The 21,441-nt window shown below is 37.7% G+C and overlaps 1 protein-coding gene across 2 annotated transcripts in view; it reads right to left on the minus strand.

Moving 5' to 3' along the window:
- The window catches only part of nagpa (N-acetylglucosamine-1-phosphodiester alpha-N-acetylglucosaminidase), a 22,592-nt gene extending 1,174 nt beyond the window's left edge, over positions 1-21,418 (minus strand). The window contains exons 1-11 of one of the 2 annotated variants that reach the window (XM_067404602.1): positions 21,184-21,418; positions 16,203-16,685; positions 13,970-14,109; positions 13,663-13,771; positions 12,773-12,901; positions 12,487-12,686; positions 10,256-10,303; positions 9,908-10,036; positions 3,941-4,072; positions 2,291-2,372; positions 1-430 (exon numbers count right to left, since the gene is read on the minus strand). The exon at positions 1-430 is cut by the window's left edge and continues 1,174 nt beyond it. In XM_067404602.1, the coding sequence (XP_067260703.1) occupies positions 199-430; positions 2,291-2,372; positions 3,941-4,072; positions 9,908-10,036; positions 10,256-10,303; positions 12,487-12,686; positions 12,773-12,901; positions 13,663-13,771; positions 13,970-14,109; positions 16,203-16,685; positions 21,184-21,287 (1,788 nt within the window). In that variant the 5' untranslated portion in view covers positions 21,288-21,418 and the 3' untranslated portion in view covers positions 1-198. Of the gene's footprint in view, positions 431-2,290; positions 2,373-3,940; positions 4,073-6,631; positions 6,916-9,907; positions 10,037-10,255; positions 10,304-12,486; positions 12,687-12,772; positions 12,902-13,662; positions 13,772-13,969; positions 14,110-16,202; positions 16,686-21,183 lie in introns of those variants that run through there. The other variant, XR_010896738.1, reaches the window with a different exon arrangement.
- Between the last annotated feature and the right edge of the window lie 23 nt (positions 21,419-21,441).

Here is a 21,441-nt window from a genome sequence, read left to right on the forward strand (position 1 = left end):
CCATCTCTTTTCCATCATTGCCAATTTGGACAGCTCAAATCCGAGGACGAAGAGGCCCTTCCAAATCATCGATTCACAGCATGAACAAACAAACCCTTTCCTAATGAGGGCTTGTGCTGGCTAGCTAGCTAGCTAGTTTCTCTCGGCCCTCGGCTGACGGCACACTTGCGTGAACCCGCACACATGCATTCTGAAACATTAAGAGGAGTCTTGCGAGTCATAGTCTTCTTGCTGAAAGAGAACTTTCCCAGACTTTGTCCCATGCACTCTTCCTCGCTCCACGGCCCCGTTGATCTCTCCCAACGGCAAGTAGGAGTAGTCCGCCCTCTGTCCGCGCGCTTTGGATTTTCTGCACGTCTGGATAAGGTTACCGGCGAGGCTGGCCAGCAGCGACGTTGCCAGGATAGAGCAGACAACCAGCCAGCTTTGTCTGCACACACATAAACAAAACACTCTTAGGGTGAGGAGTTGCACTTTGACCTCTGACTCCACTGCTGCTGCCCACAGCCTCCACAAAGCACTTGACTGCAACCATGGAAACACTGCACAATCCCTTACTTGCATGTGAAAGGCCAAGCTGACTAATAAATTCATCTGTGCCACTCCGCTGCCGCAGAGTTGTTTACTAGTACAGTCGGGGGACTTGGTTCAGACTTGTCCGAAAGCCCGTTCTGCTAAACACGGACCTGGAATTTGTCAGAGTGAATTTCCTTGGCAATAATCAAGTTACTCAAACACGCAGATAGGGAATGGTATAATGACGAGTTGTTTGAGATAACAGATTTTTTTCCCCTGTTGTGGAAACTGGCTTTATGGCATAGAGAAAAACATGTCATATAATTGTAACCAACATTAGCTTTTAAAATAGAAACATTTCCCCTCTAAAATGAATCAGATGATCACTAGAATGTTCAACAAACGCACCATGCAATTGATTTATTTCTTCAAAACCACCTGTTCTCAGATAACATCTCAATTCTTCACATGGACCAATATGGTAACACTTTACAATAAGGTTCATTTGTTAACATTAGTTAATGTATTATTAACTAACATGAACTAACAATGAGAAATACATTTGTTACTGTATTTGTTCATCTTTGTTCATGTTAGTTAAAAATACTGTTGTTCATTGTTCATATTAGTTCACAGTGCATTAACAACTTCTGATTTTAATAATGTATTAGTAAGTGTTGAAATTAACATTGACTAAGATTAATTAATACTGTAGAAGTGCAGTTCATTATTAGTTCATGTTAACTAAAGTAGTTAACTAATGGTAAAGTCCCCCTGTGGTGAAAATCAAGTTTTTAATGTTGTTTATATGTCTATGTGGTGTTTTTAATATGCTTAAAGACAAACCATGTGCAAATTCGTATGTCAACACCATTGCTGTGTATTTTCACCTTAAAACTGCAGTGAAAAAAAGACCTGCGGTTTGAAATCGCTGGTGTCTGTGAAGTCACAAACTACCTTGTAACCGATCACATCAATACGCATATCATAAACAAGGAGAGGAGTCTTGAGAGAAGCCAGGTTATCCCAGTATATTTGTCTGTTACTATCAAAAATCCTTTAGATTTAGCAATATGGCGGGTGTATGATGTATATTACGATGTTATGAATTATACGCCTTTCTCCACTGACGATCTGAGTTGTTCAAAGCGTTTGTAAGAATGCTGAGATTCAGAAGGCAGCTGTCTGACTCTGACATGGCGAACTGGAACATGGGTTGTGTAGCAACACATTATTAGCTGTTTGATAACATATTCAAGCAAAAGGTTAATCATATTAATTACTGTTATGTATCCGATGTTGTAAAGAGCGATACCACTGTGTAGCGTTTACCTCAGTAAGTTGACCGAGTGGATCTCTGAGCTTGTGTGAGTGAGTGGAGGCGGGACTAATTTGCATATTCATTGATCCGCATATACTAAACGAGGCAAGGGTGTAGAGTTACATTCAAGCTATTTATAGGCATGAATTTATAGGCATAAAACATTTAAATATGAGTTTTAATGGATAAAATTATCGACTACAGGGGGACTTTAACTAATGAAACCTTGTGAAATGTTTCCATTAAAATATATAATCATTTGTATCTGACAGTATTAACATACAAGTCATTAATAGCTGACAAAATGTTATGTCTCAAGAAGCAGTGAGAGGACACATCTGTTATGATATGTGTGTGTGTGTGTGTGTGTGTGTGTGTGTGTGTGTGTGTGTGTGTGTGTGTGTGTGTGTGTGTGTGTGTGTGTGTGTGTGTTTGGGGCTTTAGAGCACTTACTCAGATAAATAGGGTCTGGGAGCATGAGCTTCCTCCTCTTGTCTCCATTCCCTCCACATCTGGGTAGCCAGACAGTGACCAGCTGAAAGAATGTGGGGGAAAAAACAATGTTTTTGAATCAAATCCCTTGTTGGGACAACAACTCTCTTCTACAGGCATATTTCTCCTTTCCCCCCTTTCCTAACTTCAGACGTAACTGTGGGAAACAAAAGTGGCAATTGTTTTTTGTTGGTAAATCAGTGCTGTGTGTATTACTGTCAGAGAAATTACTGTTTTTGATGAACATCCAAATGTGGCTCTAGTCTAGAGTAAAGGTGCAGTCACATTAGCGTAATTACGGCAAATTCGCACTGTCTACATGTCTAATACAGAGTATGTTGCCCCATTATTCAATAACAGCCTTTGGAAAGCCTGCGTTAGATTGTGCAAGATCAGGAACCTTGTTAAAAATAACGAGTTGTTTTTTTGCAGTTCCAAGTTCCAAAAAAATAGTGTTTTTGGACTGCCATTTTGGAAAATTATAGTATTTGATATAGTATACAGTATGTTTTCATAGTGCAACACATATTATTTCAAAACATCCAGGAAAGATCCATCTGGATTTCTCATGATATGAAATCCTTCACGTGGAGCATAAAATGGAGAAGGAGGTCATCATGAAGACAGAGAGATAAGCAGAAAGCCGTTCACGTGCACAGCAGATGGGAGATTCCAAACGTAATGAGCCCGTGGTGTCAAGCGAAGTGCTGTTCCTGAACTCCAGAGCACAGGGGGTTTGGGGCTTTTTATTTCTGTGCAGGGAAGCTTGAGAATACATCTTCTTCTCACATTAAATGACAGAGGTCAGAGTTAAGATAGAACGGGCTGACAGGGTTTTTTTCCTGGTCTTGACACAAACACAGCTTCTCTGTCGCAGAGGTCATCAGTAACACAAGGGGCTGTTGGGTAGACTGTGATTCTCCAAGGTCTCTTTTTCTCAACCTCCCTCCACAAACACCCAGCAGCTTTGTTTATCAGAGATTGTTTGAGTATGTGTGTGTGCACAAGTTTGAGTAGAGAGGTCGCAATCATGTATGGTGATTGAGCAGACAGAGAATGAGAAAGGGGGATATTTTGAAGAATGTCAATAACCAAACATTTGATCGGCCCCATTGACCTTCATAGTTTTTTTTTTTTCCTTTTCCTTTCCTTTTTCCTTTTCCTTTGGTCACACATATTCTTGAAAATATCTTCTTTTGTACTCAGCAGAAAAAAGAAATTCATACAGGTTTGGGGTGACTAAATGATGACAGAATCTTTGGGTGAACTACCCCTTTAAACTTATTTTTTGTAATTAACTGAATTAAATGGATGGGTATAGCCCAAGTGAAAACACTTCCAGGGAATCAAAGGCTGGTGAGAAATGGAAGGCTCATATTTCAGTCAACTGGCGTGGCATGTTCTGTGCCGTGATCTATAGTAGAGAAGCGTGCTCAAACACTAACATTCGCACACATATAGAAGGACAATGAGGAATGCTGATGGCCGAAGCTATAAGTAGAGAGAGTTATGTGCTGAGGAAGTGTGAACATTCAACTGATCTATAGAGATGTCGCACGTGGAATGTGCTGTTTACATGTCGTGTGAGTGCTAATAGGGGCTGTACCACACCTATGTGCAGACTGAAGTTTCTCTCTCCCTGGTATGTGGTATTGCAGCTTCCAGTGACAGCGTTACACGGGCACATATCCTGGCATTGGCACGGCTGCTTGCAGTTCAGCCCGTAAAATCCAAGAGGGCACTCTAGGGTGACATATAGAGACACGGTTAAAAAAAAAAACTATTCATAGAATAGATTTTCACCAAAAGTGAGTTGCCTGCTTAAGCAAGATTTTAGAGAATTATAGGTACAGGCTCAACATTTAAGCCATTTCTTACAGTTCTCAGTTATATTATGCTGTTTTATATGACATTTTTTACCAAAATCTGCAGCATTGCATGCATCGCTCATGGATAAGTTCCAGTTAGTGCTTATATGAGTATTGCATTGTTAGATTAGCAACATGCTAAACTATTGGAATCAATGATGAGCACTTTTATGTGTGAACGTGATTTCCCAAGTACAACATGTTCCTGGATCAACATCTTTGTTGAACCTGGAACAACATTCCAATCAACCAATCAGATTTGAGGGACAAGTTTATACTTTATGTCAAGTTTAGGCTTACAACCAGGGTTAGGCTCATTTCCCTCTGATTTTAGGGATATGTTATGGGTAGGGTTAGGTTTAGAGGTAGGGATAGGACTACATTTTCAGACCGAATGTTATTCCACGATCCAGGAAGATACTTGTCAAAATCACGGCGACCTCATTTGTGTGCTAACATTAAGTTCCTGGGCCCGGTTGCATGAAATCTCTTAAGTAGAGAAAACCCTTATAAGGTTAAGAGCAGCCTTAGTGAAATATGTAATATGTACGAAAAAAAACACTAAGGGTCCACTTAAGGAACCTTAACCTTAGTAACCGTTTCACCATAAGGGACCAAAACAGCTCCCTTAAGTCATCTAAACTCAAGCACGATGGCTGATTTCGTGGAGATTGAAAAGGAGAGAGTAACTAGGCGCATTTTCAATGATCAAAATAATCCGTTGGAGACTATGAATAATTCCCAATTATTGAGGGAATATAGGTTTGGCCGTCAGTCAATACTTCGTCTCACCGAGACACTAGAGCCTGACATTGAGCACCAAACCCAACAGAGTCATGCACTCCCAGCACTTCTTCAAGCTTTAAATGCTTTGAGTTTTTTTGCTTGCAGAGCTGTCCCATTGAGTGGCCTTAGCCCTGTGTTGCCAAATTGTCACACATGTGAAATTTCCAGACAGCAAAATAACAAACGAATCCAGTAGGAGCTGCACAGGTAAAATTCATTTAAATAACATAAGCTTAGCTATTTAGATGAATACATCAATAAAATTAGTTAAATATTGTATGGAAATAGAGGTAGCTATCTTCCATTTTTTCATATTGCAGGAATGATATAACACTGTTCTAACAAAAACCAGAGTAATTTTAGAAAGGAAGACTGGCCAGCTTAAAAGGAGATTTCATTGTCTTCACGGAGAGAAATGTCTGGAACCAACAAGAGCAGGGAGAGTCATCACCGCATGTGTCATCCTGTTTAACATATCAAAAGACTTTGGTGTGCTCATGGATGAACATGCTGACCCTGATGAAGCAGTGCAGCCAAATCAAGACGTGAAGGCTGTAACAATCGAGGGACACGCTATCCAAGACACGCTTGTGCAAACATTTTTTTTCCCTAAAGTGGACTAGAATATGTTCTACAATAAACGGTATATTAATTTCCAGATTAGATGCTGTAACTATAAGTTAATAAGTTAATAATAAAAATAAATAAAATGAACAAAGACTTCAATATATGAAACCATATTTTTATTTAGGCTATAGATTGAAAAAAAAAAAAAAAAAAAAAAAAAAAAAAACTTACATTGAAACATTTACTATAAGAAAATGACACTGGATGAATATATATGTAGGCCTATTGAAAAAATATTTGAATAATACATTTTTCAGGTAAGTGGAGCAGCCATTTGTAAATTTAATGTGTCTGGCTTTTATTGTCATTCGCTTCCAGTTATTTTTTGCTGTACAAAACAGTTCAATATGCTGCTTGATATTGCAAAATGGTATTTCTTACCATATTATTTTAATGTATTGTCTTAATTACAAACACGCTGATTTGTAGCGCAAACAATTTTACAGTTTAGTGCACTTTGATATTATTCTCGTTTTTTCCATATAGCGGCTAATAAATCTGAAGTCTAGCAAAAAAACCTTACTTCCGTGTTGAAAAATAAGGTGGATACCAACAGATTATTTGTGTTATTCTTTTATTGACTGTAAAATTATTAATCCCTTTTGAGCAAGTTTGTTAAATTTGTATTGTAGTATTATGTTCTGGATATTCAAGTTTTCTTCTTCCATTTCTAAATTAGAAATCTCCAGCTCTGCTTTCCTCTTATGCAGCAAAATAATTTCTTGTTGAAGTTCAGCAAGGCCTGAAGTTACTCTTAAACTTTTTATTTACAGTGCATCTGGAAAGTATTCACTTTCGCTTTTCACACACAGCGCTTCATTTTTTCCCACATTTTGTTATGTTACAGCCTTATTTCAAAATTGATTAACTTCATTATTTTCCTCAAAATTCTATGACCAATTCCTCATAATGACAATGCGAAAGAAGTTTGTTTGAAATCTTTGGAAATTTATTAAAAATAAAAAATGACAATGTACATAAGTATTCACAGCCTCAAGTCTTTTTGAGTATGATGGCATACCTATTTTTGGGCAGTTTTTCCCATTCTTCTTTGCAGGACCTCGCAAGCACCATCAGGTTGGATGGGGAGCATCAGTGCACAGCCATTTTCAGATCTCTCCAGAGATGTTCAATCGGGTTCAAGTCTGGCTCTGGCTGGGCCACTCAAGGACATTCACAGAGTTGTCCCGTAGCCACTCCTTTGTTATCCTGGCTGTGTGCTTAGGGTCGTTGTCCTATCGGAAGATGAACCTTCATCCCAGTCTGAGGTCCAGAGCGCTCTGGAGCAGGTTTTCAAAGATGTCTCTGTACATTGCATTCATTTTTTTTTTTTTATTATTATTATAAACTTGCAAAGATTTCAAACAAACTTCTTTCACTTTGTCATGGTATTGTTTGTAGAATTTTGAGGAAATTATTGAAATTAATCCATTTTGGAATTAGGCTGTAACAATGTGGAAAAAGTGAAACGCTGTGAATACTTTCCAGATTCACTGAATATTAACAATGGAATTTTGAAACGTTTTTGTTTTTACTCTTTACTGAATCTGACACAGCTGTCACTAATAACCTAGATGTCACTAACCTCTCAGCTGGATGGCCGGGAGTGGGGCTTGTTACTGCCGGAACATTCTCCCAGTTTGGGGTTTATTATAAGATTTATTATTATTATTATTATAGCACCTTAACCAAACAATCTTTACATCATGACAATCTTTGAAAGCAAAAGACATTTTACAAAATTCATTAGCGCTCACCTGTATTATTTTACCTGCCTTCTGAGCTGCTTTGCGGAACGCCAGCAATACTGACTAAAGTAGGCGAATCCTTCCTTAATACAGTTGGTACGGAAAGCATTCAGACCCCCTTAAATTTTTCACTCTTTGTTATATTGCAGCCATTTGTTAAAATCATTTAAGTTCATTTGTTTTTCCTCATTAATGTACACACAGCACCCCATATTGACAGAAAAACACAAAATTGTTGACATTTTTTCAGGTTTATTAAAAAAGAAAAACTGAAATATTACATGGTCCTAAGTATTCAGACCCTTTGCTCAGTATTTAGTAGAAGCACCCTTTTGATCTAATACAGCCATGAGTCTTTTTGGGAAAGATGCAACAAGTTTTTCACACCTAGATGTGGGAATGCTCTGCCATTCCTCCTTGCAGATCCTCTCCAGTTCTGTCAGGTTGGATGCTAAACATTGGTGGATAGCCATTTTTAAATCTCTCCAGAGATGCTTAATTGGGTTTAAGTCAGGGCTCTGGCTGGGCCATTCATGAACAGTCACAGAGTTGTTGTGAAGCCAATCCTTCATTATTTTAGCTGTGTGCTTAGGGTCATTGTCTTGTTGGAAGGTAAACCTTCGGCCCAGTCTGAGGTCCTGAGCACTCTGGAGAATGTTTTCATCCAGGATATCCCTGTACTTGGCCGCATTCATCTTTCCCTCAATTGCAACCAGTCGTCCTGTCCCTGCAGCTGAAAAACACCCCCACAGCATGATGCTGCCACCACCATGCTTCACTGTTGGGACTGTATTGGACAGGTGATGAGCAGTGCCTGATTTTCTCCACACATACTGCTTAGAATTAAAGCCAAAAAGTTTCTCACCATATTGGCAAACTCCATGCAGGCTTTCATGTGTTTTGCACTGAGGAGAGGCTTCCGTCGGGCCACTCTGCCATAAAGCCCCGACTGGTGGAGGGCTGCAGTGATGGTTGACTTTCTACAACTTTCTCCCATCTCCCGACTGCATCTCTGGAGCTCAGCCACAGTGATCTTTGGGTTCTTCTTTACCTCTCTCACCAAGGTTCTTCTCCCCGATAGTTCAGTTTGGCCGGACGGCCAGCTCTAGTAAGGGTTCTGGTCATCCCAAACGTCTTCCATTTAAGGATTATGGAGGCCACTGTGCTCTTAGGAACCTTAAGTGCAGCTTAAGTTTGACCTCATGATTCTCATTTGCTCTGACATGCACTGTGGGCTGTAAGGTCTTATATAGACAGGTATGTGACTTTCCTAATCAAGTCCAATCAGTATAATCAAACACAGCTAGACTCAAATGAAGGTGTAGAACCATCTCAAGGATGATCAGAAGAAATGGACAGCACCTGAGTTAAATACATGAGTGTAACAGCAAAGGGTCTGAATACTTAGGACCATGTGATATTTCAGTTTTTCTTTTTTAAATAAATCTGCAAAAATGTCAACAATTTTGTGTTTTTCTGTCAATATGGGGTGCTGTGTGTACATTAATGAGGAAAAAAAATGAACTTAAATGATTTTAGCAAATGGCTGCAATATAACAAAGAGTGAAAAATTTAAGGGGGTCTGAATACTTTCCGTACCCACTGTATGTCTTGTACTAATTCCAATGTCTCGACAGGTTTTGTGGTGGTGGCCCTCCTCCTTTACACAATCAAATATTTGTTAAACTGCATTAAACCAAGTCAAGTAAATCATTTTAGCTGGAATGTAACTCACCATTTTTTTCAGATTCCTTTCTATAGTTGCTTATTTCTTTTCTTGAGCTAACAACTACATTTTCATACTTTTTCATGACTTCCTCTACTGTGCGCTTGACATCAAGATTTCTTGAATTTAATTTTTTCCGTTATCTCCTGCAAGGCTTTTGTGTTGTGCACATGAGTAACTGATGGATTATGTCGACTTTTGAGGGTGTTTTTCTTCCAAAAATTTCCGAAAGAATGGTCTTTTCAATCTCAGTCCAGTTTGGTTTATGTTTTTTGGTTTCAGTAATGTTATTATTGTCCATAACTCAATTATTTTAGTATAGCTGTGGTTTGCGGTCTGTTATATTCCGTTTATCACACAATAAATGGGATATAAAGTAACCATAGCAACCGCAGCTTCCCTTGTCGTACTTTGCCAGAAACTACCATGAAATGCTTAGTATAAACATGTAAGTAAGGGTGACGGTTAAGACGTTTGTTGCAGTGCTCTGAAACAAATCCCTTGCTTCAGGGATTTTCCCCCTCAGTGATACCCTTACTTAAGTTGTTTCATGCAACCGGCTGAACAGCATTTCAAATGAGTCAAATCAATGTAGGAAAAGTAATTACATTTATATTCAGTTGACACTTTTATCTAAAATAACTTCTGTTGCATTCAGAGTACATGTAAAAGTTTAGGCATCTCCTAAACATTTACCTGGAAATATATCTCCAACATTTTTTCATTACTTTCTTGCCACACTGACCCAACTCTCAGGACACTCAGTTGCATGTTAAATGTGTTTATAAATTGTGCATCTGTTTTTTGAGATAAGACTGCATACCTTTCTCGCAGAACTCTCCATGGAAACCAGCAGGACAGGTGCACCGTCCGTGGACAGGATCACATGAGCCTCCCTTTGCGCATGTGCATGTTTGATTGCAGCCATCACCATAGAAACCTGCCGCACATACTGCAAGGATACAGATGTTTTTCACTCTATTAGTATGAGGGATGTTCAGATGAACATACTGGTTTAGAATAATTAAAATAGATGCCTATAACAAATATGCTGCAACCAAAAAAACACTTATGTAATGATTTCCCAGTATGATGATCATTAGATCTTTATTTGATAGTTTGATACAAGTCTGTAAGTCTGAACATGTGTGACAGCTAACTTTTCCTTTACCTTGGCTACAGTTTAAACCCATCCATCCGGCATCACACACACATCCATCTGTTCAGAGACAGGGACAAGAGGAGAGGAATAGAGAAAGAATGGGGTTATCCAAAAATACAAACTTTAATGCAAGAGCATTTTCTTTGTTACAAAACATTCAGTAACTATGAACAATCTGTCAATATCTGTTATTTTTGGACAATAATATTCATCGAATGTAACAGAACCACAAAAGTCACCATGTATTCCAAACAGAAAATGACACTAAAATGCTGGTAACGCTTTGCTTGAAACCTTTTTGAATAACGCATTATAAAAGATATTCATGATGTACGCTGCAATGCATTATACATTTTCATAAATCACTGTGAATGTGAGTATAGTTAAAATGCAATATATTATTTGCAGATTCCTTATTTTCATAATCGGCTGTCATGTGTTTTAATGTGTTTTTATATTTTCTTGAGGTGTAACAATGAACAGATCAGTATTATAATATATTTAAACTGTTTGATTGTACAATGCATTATAAGGTGCATTACAAGGCATAATTAATGCATTAAAAATATTTTTATTATGGATTATACAAAAATTGATGCACCCCTTGATGGAAATAAATGTTGTGATGTTATTTCCATCAAGAGGTGCATCATTTTTTGGTCAAGACAATGCAAAAAAAAAAGTATTGACAATGCAAAAGTCAAGCACTCTGTAAAGTCTATTCCAGCGCAAAGAATTTAAGATCTGGACTCAGAGGTGCCAATTCATGTGTGAAAATGAATCTTCATGCTCCCTCCCAACCATTCTTTCGCAATTTGAGTCTGATGAATCTTGGCTTTGTCATCCTGGAAAATGGGAATGATACATCTTGCTACATGGTTGTTTAAAAAATGAAAAGCTGCAGGTTAAAAGAACTTATCCCAAACATATAGAACATAATAATTACAGCAATAATGATCCAGTCATATACTCTTAAGTATTTGCCTATTTAAAGGGTAGGTTCACACAAAAATCAAATTCCTGCAATTAATTACTCACCCTCATGTTGTTCCAAACCCCTAAGACCTTTGTTCATCTTTGGAACACAAATTGAGATATTTTTGATTAAATCCAAGAGCATTTTGTCCCCTCCATAGACAGCTACGTAATTACCACTTTCAAGGCCCAGAAAGGCAAGACAAAAAAGTAAAGACATCGTATAAAAAGTCCATGAGACTACAGTGGTTCAACCTTATGAAGTAGGGATGGATAATATGACCTAAAATCAAAATCTCGATTAATTGAACATTTTTTTTCGATTACGATTAATGAACAATTATTTTGTTTCTGCTTCTTTCTTTTTTTCCCCCCTTATAGTTCACTGACAAGGTTTGTACTGTAAATATGCATGACTACTAAAGATGGGATATTTTTTCCTAATGAAATAGTGCTCTACTTCAGTTTTAGCTGTTATTTTATCTATGGTTCATAATATTTCTTACAGATTTCTGCTCGTTGTAAATCAGATTTATTTGGAAGCATTAATGTGAGAGCGATTGCATGTGTGAATTAGTCATACCGTCTCTCTATTAATTGTAAAGCTGTGGGTTGTAAGTAGTTACATCAAAAGTAGAAAAATATATGCTATAACGTTTGAGTTTCTAAACTACGTTAGTGATAAATCACAGTACAGCGTTGACAATGAGTTTCTGTGCTCCTCTATGTGCACGCGATCTTCACGTAATGTGCGAGCTGTCTGTATGAGTGCTTGTGTCACAATGCAGCTGTGCGAGCGTGGTAGCTCAATATAATAATACGCATCCGATCCTCTAAAATCGCTTTAATGTCCAAACTGGCAACAGACTGACACAGAGACTGACACGGTAGAAAAAATTAGTTAAATAATTGTTATTTTGCACACAAAAAGTATTCTCGTCGCTTCATAACATTAAGGTTGAACCACAGTAGTCACATGGACTATTTTAACGATATCTGGGCCTTGAAAGTGGTAACTGTGTTGCGGTCTTTCGGAGGTCAGAAAGCTCTCGGAATTTTTCAAAAATATCTTAATTTGTGTTCCAAAGATCAACGAAGGTCTCACAGGTTAATTAATGACAGAAATAAAATTTTTGGGTGAACTAACCCTTTAAATACAAACAGCGACTTTTTTCGGCCAGGCAGTACATATAACAGCTTCAAGTAAAGTGTTATCATAATGTTGTCTTGTGATCTAAAGAAGTGTAAGAGAGAGAGCGACTTACTCTCAGTGCAGATCCCGTGCTCTCCGCATTCAGACTGGCATGTGAGATTGGCACATCCTGTCCCGCCCCAGCCCTGCTGGCACACGCACTGGCCCTCCACGCAGTGCCCATGTCCACTGCAGTCCTCCGGCTGGCACAGCCTCTCATGAACACACAACACAGTGGATACCGCCCGCGGGCAGTGCCACTCCGAGGTGTCACTGAAGGCAAACATATTGTGATCAAATTGACAAACTCACCACACCGTTCTTTTTAAATGTGTATTTTTGCTGTTGCTTTTACACACCATTTGTCTGAAGGGTAGTTGGCCAGGGATCCGTTCAGGACATAAGTGGCCGAGCCGCCTCCATCCAGATTGATAGCGTTAACGACATTCTGAGCTTTCAGAAACTTTGCCACTTGCCAGAGATTCATTCTGCAAAGACAGTAGTTGATTAAACACATGGAAACGTTCAAAAGTTTGGGATCAGTAAAAAAATTGTTTTTAAGTTTCTGAAACAATTCTCTTCTGCTTACAAAGGCTTCATTTAATTGATAAAAATACAGTAAAAACAGTAATATTGTAATATATTATTACAATTTAAAATTAATTTACTAAAAAGAAATACTAATTTATTCCTTTGATGTCAAAGCTGAATTTTCAGCATCATTACTCCAGTCTTCAGTGTCACATGATCCTTCAGAAATCATTCTAATATGATGATTTACTGCTCAAGAAACATTTCTTATTATTATCAATGATAAAAAAAAAAAGTTGTGCGGCTTACTATTTTTTGTGGAAACCAAGATACATTTTTCAGGATTCTTTGATGAACAGAACATTAAAAATAACAGCATTTATTTGAAATAGAAATCTTTTGTAATATTATAAATCTGTTTACTTAAATGCATCTCAAAAAAGTATTAAATTTTAAATAAAAAAGAAGAAAAAGAAAAAAGAAAAAGAAATCTTACTGACCCCCAACCTATAAATGGTATATTATCATGTTTTTGCTTCAAGCAGCCAATAAAGTCTTGAATATGGCTTCACTGGAAAAATTATTCTTATCTGCTGCTTTTGCTTTTTCTTCAGCAATAAATCATTCTGGTTTAGTTTGTGTTGCAGCATGCACAGACAGACACAGAGAGAGAGAGATAAACAGCTGAGATCAGCTCAGGTTCAAAGTCCATTCTCACCCTCTTGTACCCGTCTGACCATCAACATGGAAGAGGATGAGTTTCCCCTCTGAATCGTGACCCACGGCCGTACGGGCAGATATCACGTCCACAAAGTATTCAAAGTTTCCTGCAACATAAAAGATTAACAACCTATTATATCTAATATTATAATCTTTTAGTATGAATGGGTTCAAAAAGAACAGGACTAAGAAATTCTACTGTACACAGTAGATATAAGACTCTCAGGTCAAAATATTTTAGGGAGCCAGATAAAAAAAAGCTTACAATATGGTCACATTTCAAACAGGATCTTGTCAAATCTTACCGGTCTCCTGTGTTTTGTCACATTCTGCCTGAATGCTCTCTTTGATGTAGATCTCACCGTTTCTCAGCAGCCACACCACCCCACTGATCAACTGCACGAAGGGATTTACCTGATCCAGTACATCCTCCTCAGACAGGTAACTAAAATTATACAGGAAAGAAAACACAAGAAAGAGGGTGAATAAGAATGAGCAAGTAAGACAGGTCAAGATGAGGTGGTGCAGCCTACTGGTTAAAGACTAAAACTCCCGAGAATATGTTTATAGGCACAGTTTTCTTCCCTGTGTTAATACATCTCCTGTTTTAACAGGAAGTTCGGATGCGACATTTGTTTCCATAAATGGCCTGCGGCTTCTGGAATCTATTACAAAAGTGGGGTCACTACAATTTTTTTCATATTATTTCATGAAAGATTTCTACAATTTAAAATAATTGTTTTCTTTTAAAATGCATTAATTCGTTTATTGTGATGCAAAGCATCATTACTCCAGTCTTCAGTGTCACATGATCCTTCAGAAATCATTGTAATATGCTGATGTATTGCTCAATAAACATTTGTTATTATTATTAGTGTTAAAACGGTTGCCTAATATTTTTGTGTAAAATCTTGATACATTTTTTTCCAGGTTTCTTTGATGAACAGAAAGTAGAAAATTACAGTATTTATTTAAGATGGAAATCTTCTGTAACATTATGAATATAACAGTAGTGTACATCACAGCCCAGCAAAACCCCACCTGACAGATTGCACTATGGACGGAAGCAATGAAGGCACTTTCAAAAACTAATAAATCCAGAAACTTGCTTGTTTGGAGAGGCAATAAAGTATAAATATTAGCACAACCCAAGGCACACAGACAATGATTTGCTACTTTCTACTGCAAGCCAGACTATTTTAGTGGGAGAAAACTAGCATTTTACTTCACAAATAAAACAAAACTGTGCATAAAAACAAATATTTTTTGGTCTGCTTTTTTGCCAGATGAGACTATAAATGTGTTTGCCTGTTAATGCTTAACTTTGAGCACTCAAAGCTAACAGACATGGACTAAAAGCCACAACAAGGCTGGTCCAGAAGGTCTTTCTCAATAATAACTCTATTGTAATTCACTTTAGATAAAAGCATGAGCTAAATGAGAAATTAGTAATTAGCAAAAAACAAAGAAAAACATTTGATTATCAGTGCCAGCAAAGCCACACATACACTTTATTGACAACAGTTATGCTGTTTTAATTCCTTAAAGCTCATTCAGGTGAATGTCCAAATATGCTATGTAAACAACACCTTATCTAACACCAGAACATTCTGGTTAAAGGCTCTTAACGTCATAATGAATGATAGACCGAGACACCCCGGGTACATGGAGTTCCAAAGTACTGGCTATTATTAAGAGCACTGGTGCATTATGCAATATTGCCATGTTTTTGTAAGGTTTCTATTTTAGAAAACAGATGTTCTAAGGGCCCTGCGTTCCCATGAGTAACTTCCTCCAAATTCTGCACCCATATTTAGGTTGTGGTTAGTTCTGAAGACTGCTACAGCATCCTGCAGTGGAGGAAACCACTTTGTGCTTACAGATGCATTTAAGTACACCCTACTAAATAAATATCTTCTTTTGTGTTCCACAAAATAAAAAAACTAAATCATATTTGAAAACAGCATGAGGGTAAGAAGATATGACGGGATTTTCATTTTTGAGTGACCTATCCCTTTAAGGGTGCAATACAAATATAAAAGCATAGCTTAAAGAGATAGTTAAAAATGTCATCATTTACTCACCCCCATGTTGTTCCAAATCTGTATGAGTTTCTTTCTTCTGTTGAACACAAAATAAGATATTTTGGATGATATAGGACGTCGTAACTATACAGATGACGGCACCCATTGACTTCCATAGTATTTTTTCCTTCTATGGAAGTCAATGGGTGCCATCAACTATTTGGTTACCAACATTCGTCAAAAAATCTTTTTGTGTTCAACAGAATAAAGAAACTCATACAGGTTTGGAACAACTTGAGGGGGAGTAAATGATGACAAAAATTTCATTTTGGGTTAAACTATCCCTTTAATTATAGGCAGGTCAAAAGTACACCAGCACCCAACCAGGAAAAACCAGCTCAATTTTCTATTGTTTCTTGTGTCTCCACACAAAAACAAACCCTGCGGTAATGCAAAACATCACGAGCGCCAGGAGAAAGGCTGCAAAGAGTGAGACCTCAGAGTATGTCCTTACCCAAACACTAGTGTCCCATCCTTTCTGATGCCAAATTGAGCATTTTGAATTCCTTCACTGTTCATCACCAGTTTCCCATCACTTATGACATTCCCTAAACACTGCCCGGTGTGAGTGTTAAAATAGCCTCCGTTCTGGGCGATTAGGCACTTTCTAGTTTTGGCAGTGAGCTCCACCAGCTCTCTTTGATTCCGCTCACACCCTCCAGGGCCTCCGGGTTCCAGAATGGACACGGATCTCAGAGGGTCATGCACCTCCGTGATGTGGCCGATCGCCCATCTGTTAACGTCAGAGTCATCGGTGATGTGGGAGATGAATATATTTGACTTGAACACTGAAGAGTTAGAGTGTTTGCTTGCTGCCCAGGTTTCATGGGTTACATTGCCATGGGCGATGGGCTGACAGTCTCTCACATGGCGGTGAGAATGAGATGGGCCGTGGGATTTGGTGTAGGGTAACAAGAGGTCATCATCCAAAGAATGTCTGTCAAGAAAATGCAGAAAATTAACATGATTAAATCAGAGGAACAAAGAGCAAATTGTGTTTGTTAAGCTAGTTAGGTTAACTTGGAGCATATGCGTGTAACTGATTCAGAGAGAATGGATCCCCATCCAAGTTGTACAAAGTAGTATGTGGATGTGGTTCATTATTCTGCGGCGTAAGCACATTTTCATACATACAACTAAAAGAAACCTGAAGTTTTGCTTTTTTCTCAAGTCTAAACATAAGACAATATCATCTGAGGTAAGTAAAAATCAATTGAGGAGCAGCAGATGTTTAGTTGTGCAAGCCTGGTTTCAGTATGTGGTTGCTGAGATCCTCCTACATTATGCAAATGCAAGATGCAAATTAGCTGTAAATTCAGTTGGAGTGAAGTACTGTACTGCACGTGTTTGTACACAAAGCTTAATGAAACTTAACTTCAGTTAAGCCGATAATGCTTTAAAAAAAACTAACTACTGATCTGTAAAATTATGTAAGTGTTTCTATAGAGAGGAAAAAGTCCTTTAATAATGTGTCGGAGCAAACGCACATCTACGGAAGAGGATTAGGGCCAAGCAATAATTAAAAAAATAAAACCATCTTGTGATTAAAGTTGTTAAATTTCGAAAAAAAAAACGTGTTAAATTTAGAAAAAAACGTCGAAATAAAATGTTGAGAATAAACTCATTAAATTATGAGAAAAAAGTCATTAAATTACGAGAAAAAAGCTGAGATAAAATGTTGAGAATAAACTCGTTAAATTGTGAGAAAAAAGTCGTTAAATTACGAGAAAAAAGTTGAGATAAAATGTTGAGAATAAACTCATAAAATTACGAGAAAAAAGTTGAGATAAAATGTTGAGAATAAACTCGTTAAATTTCGAGAAAAAAGTCGAGATAAAATGTTGAGAATAAAGTCATTAAATTACGAGAAAAAACTTGTTAAATAAGAAAAAATTTGTTAAATTATGAAAAAAAGTTGTTAAATTTCGAGAAAAAAATTTGAGATAAAATGTTGAGAATAAAGTCATTAAATTATGAGAACAAATTAAATTATGAGGCAGCAACTGAGGGATATTGGTAAACTAAAACCTTATTTATAATTTTAACCCTCAATGGCACAAATATATATGAAAAAAATATATATTATTTTATATTTTACACATATTTAAAACTAAAATCATTTTCCAAAATTACCCCGTGTGTCCACCAAAGCATTTTTTCCTGAGGCTAGCGTATTTTTCTAATCATTTTCAATGGGAGCAATGTGTTTTTTAAAACAGCAGCAGTGTGACAAAGTTGCTGAGTATTTCATGCTGAGCTCTGGGCACTCTGCGTTTTTTACCAGTTGAAGAGAGTTGAAGAATGTTGAACTTAAAATGCAGCAATCATCACTGACACATTTTGCCCAGCCGTCCAATCACAGAGGAGGAGGGAGCGGGACAAATACCACATCAACCGACAGTCACATTCTGCTTGTAATAATAGGCTTGTTCACGAACTACACTAGCCTGTCACTGGCTGGCGAGATCTGCCGGTTGCAGGTGGGGGAGGAGTACAGTGATGGCCATCAGGTCGGACACTTTGTGCCTTCCGTAGTGTGCTAAACCAATGTCATTCATGGCAGACCACATGATTTTTGCGCTCATTGTAGCCGAAAAAGTGGATGCGATTGAAATTCCCATGGTTTGAATATCAATGTCATGATTTGATGAAATTTGTTTACCCATGTATTGACTGAAAGCTATCCTGTCCCAATGTTGAGAGAATCGGGAGTGCAGAGGTGTCGTGTGCGCATGATGAGACTTATTCTAGACTAGTTCTAGAGTAAATGTGAGCATAGATTTGCTCATTTACTTCTCCTGCGTCCTATTCTTCTGTATTCCAGAATTGCAGCACAGCTGAAAGGCTTGTTTGTTTGAACTGCATCCTCTACTATACAGGTGTGAATTTGCATTTCCTTCATCCTGAGGCTTATTCTTTTCACTTTTGTTGTGAAAGGGCCTTTACATTTGCCAAAAATATAACTTTTTTGTTGTTATAAAAACAAACAAGCAAACAGCCTAGCCCAGATGATGTACAAAACATTAAAGTAATGTAACACATTACTTTCCATAAAAAGTAACTAAGTAACACAATTAGTTACTTTTTTGGGGAGCAGCACAATAATGTAATGAATTACTTTTAACAGTAACTTTCCCCAATACTGGTCTCAACTGGAAAAAAATGCTGCACCGCAGCAAGGCGTTTTCATGAGCCAGTTGCATAAACATAGCCATTATGTTAAGACAGTGTCTTAAGATCTAGTATGATCCACTAGCAGTTAGTCAAGAGGCAGTCAATCTTACTTTTCGGTATCAAATTAGGCCAATCTACGTTTTTATTGAACTGACTTAAAGTTATGAACAGTCTTAAAGAAAGAAAAAATGCAACCGTCCAGAAGAGCACTGGCATTTTCAGGCGTTGCCTAAAAACTCTTTAGTGGACACATGGCCTTGGTTTTCTACCTTTGACCTTTTTTTAGGAAGCTATCAATTAAAACTGACTTTGTTCTATTGGGGTAAATTATTTTTGGCAAATTGTCTAAAACTTCACACACATTCAAATGCATTTTCAATCACTTAACATGGGTAAAATGGTCTTAGTGTTTCAAAAAACATTAAAAAGCTTTATTAACATTCCATTTCATTCCATTAATGTCTAAACTGCTGGCCACAAAAGTGAGTACACCCCTAAGTAAAAATGACCAAATTGGGCCCAGTTAGTCATTTCTCTCTGAGAACTCTCTGAGGATCTGAAAAAAAGAATTGCTGCTCTACATAAAGATGGCGTAGGCTATAAGAAGATTGCCAAGACCCTGAAACTGAGCTGCAGCACGGTGGCCAAGACCATACAGCGGTTTAACAGGACAGGTTCCACTCAGAACAGGCCTTGCCATGATCGAACCAAAGAAGTTGAGTGCACATGCTCAGCGTCATATCCAGAGGTTGTGTTTGGGAAATAGACGTATGAGTGCTGCCAGCATTGCTGCAAAGGTTGAAGGGGTGGGGGGGGGTCAGCCTGTCAGTGCTCAGACCATATTTTGCACACTGCATCAAATTGGTCTGCATTGCTGTTGTCCCAGAAGGAAGCCTCTTCTAAAGATGATGCACAAGAAAGCCTGCAAACAGTTTGCTGAAGACAAGCAGACTAAGGACATGGATTACTGGAACCATGTCCTGTGGACTGATGAGACCAAGATAAATTTATTTGGTTCAAATGGTGTCAAGCGTGTGTGGCTGCAACCAGGTGAGGAGTACAAAGATAAGTGTGTCTTGCCTACAGTCAAGCATGGTGGTGGGAGTGTCATGGTCTGGGGCTGCGTGAGTGTTACCGGCAGTGGGGAGCTACAGTTCATTGAGGGAACCATGAATGAACAGCGCATGATCCCCTTCCTTCGGAGACTGGGCCGCAGGGCAGTATTCCAACATGATAACAACCCCAAACACACCTTCAAGACGACCACTGCCTTGCTAAAGAAGCTGACTATAACTATAACTTGATTTTGACCTGGTCAGTCATAATTTTTGCAGCATCCCTGCTTGTCAGTGTAGTGAGGTCAATAGGCAGTGGCATCTTTCCTGACCTCTGTTTGTAGTATGGATCACATATTCCAAACTGGCTTAGGATAATGTACTCAAATGCCTGACTTCCACAACAATCTATGACTTATTTTCTTCATCTCTGCCATCACCTTCACTGCTTCTATCCTCTTTGATCCTCGACTTCTTCCTTTCTTACTATGACCTTATTTTTAGTTGCACTGCCATCACTATCATTAATACTTTCTGGAAAAGGTACAGCTTTTCCTCTCTGTCTTCTATAAAACTTACTAACATCAACCTAAAACACAGGCAAAAAGACATACTGCCTGCCAGTACTGAAAAATAGTGCCAGCTGCATAGAAAATATGTATCCCCTAAAGATAATTAATCATGTTGTTTTTACAAAATGTGTGTTAAAAATTTCCAAAACCTTTAGAAAAAACATTTGAATGTACAATGATATTTTTTAAAATTGGAATTTATATATATTTACTAGTCTAAAATGAACTCACTATGGAGCCTTAACAGCATGTGACCTAACATGTGCTAATGTCTCTTTCACTTCCTTGTTGCCAAAAATGTCAAGCACATAGCAAATAGATTTGAATTTTATTGGAAAAGTGGATTATCATATGACGTTACTACAATTATTATTATTATTTTTATAATGGTTGAACATTATTAGTGTATTTTTAAATGCAATTAAATATTTTATAAATAACATGTCCCAAAGAGGGTTAAGTCTTTTATAATCAAAAAAGCTAATTGCAAGAGATTTACATAATAGTTCAAAACTGCAAAATACATTAACCCAAGAAGAACATCCAACAAAACTGTTTTCTAAATCTCAATCCCAACCAGGCGCTTGAAAACATTACACACCTTCATGTGCTTTAACATGATACACGTCCTTACCGGATGTCTTTGCACTGGCACAAACATGCTCCTAGACATATTAGAAACAAAGCAATCTGATCCAAATTCACAGACGATTTTGCCATAAGACCTCTGTATAACATAAAAAATAAAATAAGTTACTGTCCCGTTTCTATCCGCTTGCTTCGATAAAATGACTTTCATATGTGTTGGTCATATGATGCGAATCACATGATCAAGTCAACTGATCTTATCTGTCAATCATTTCTGTTCCATAAGCGCAAACAACTGTGCGAA

The sequence above is a fragment of the Chanodichthys erythropterus genome, chromosome 2 (assembly GCF_024489055.1).
Source record: "Chanodichthys erythropterus isolate Z2021 chromosome 2, ASM2448905v1, whole genome shotgun sequence".
NCBI lineage: Eukaryota > Metazoa > Chordata > Actinopteri > Cypriniformes > Xenocyprididae > Chanodichthys > Chanodichthys erythropterus.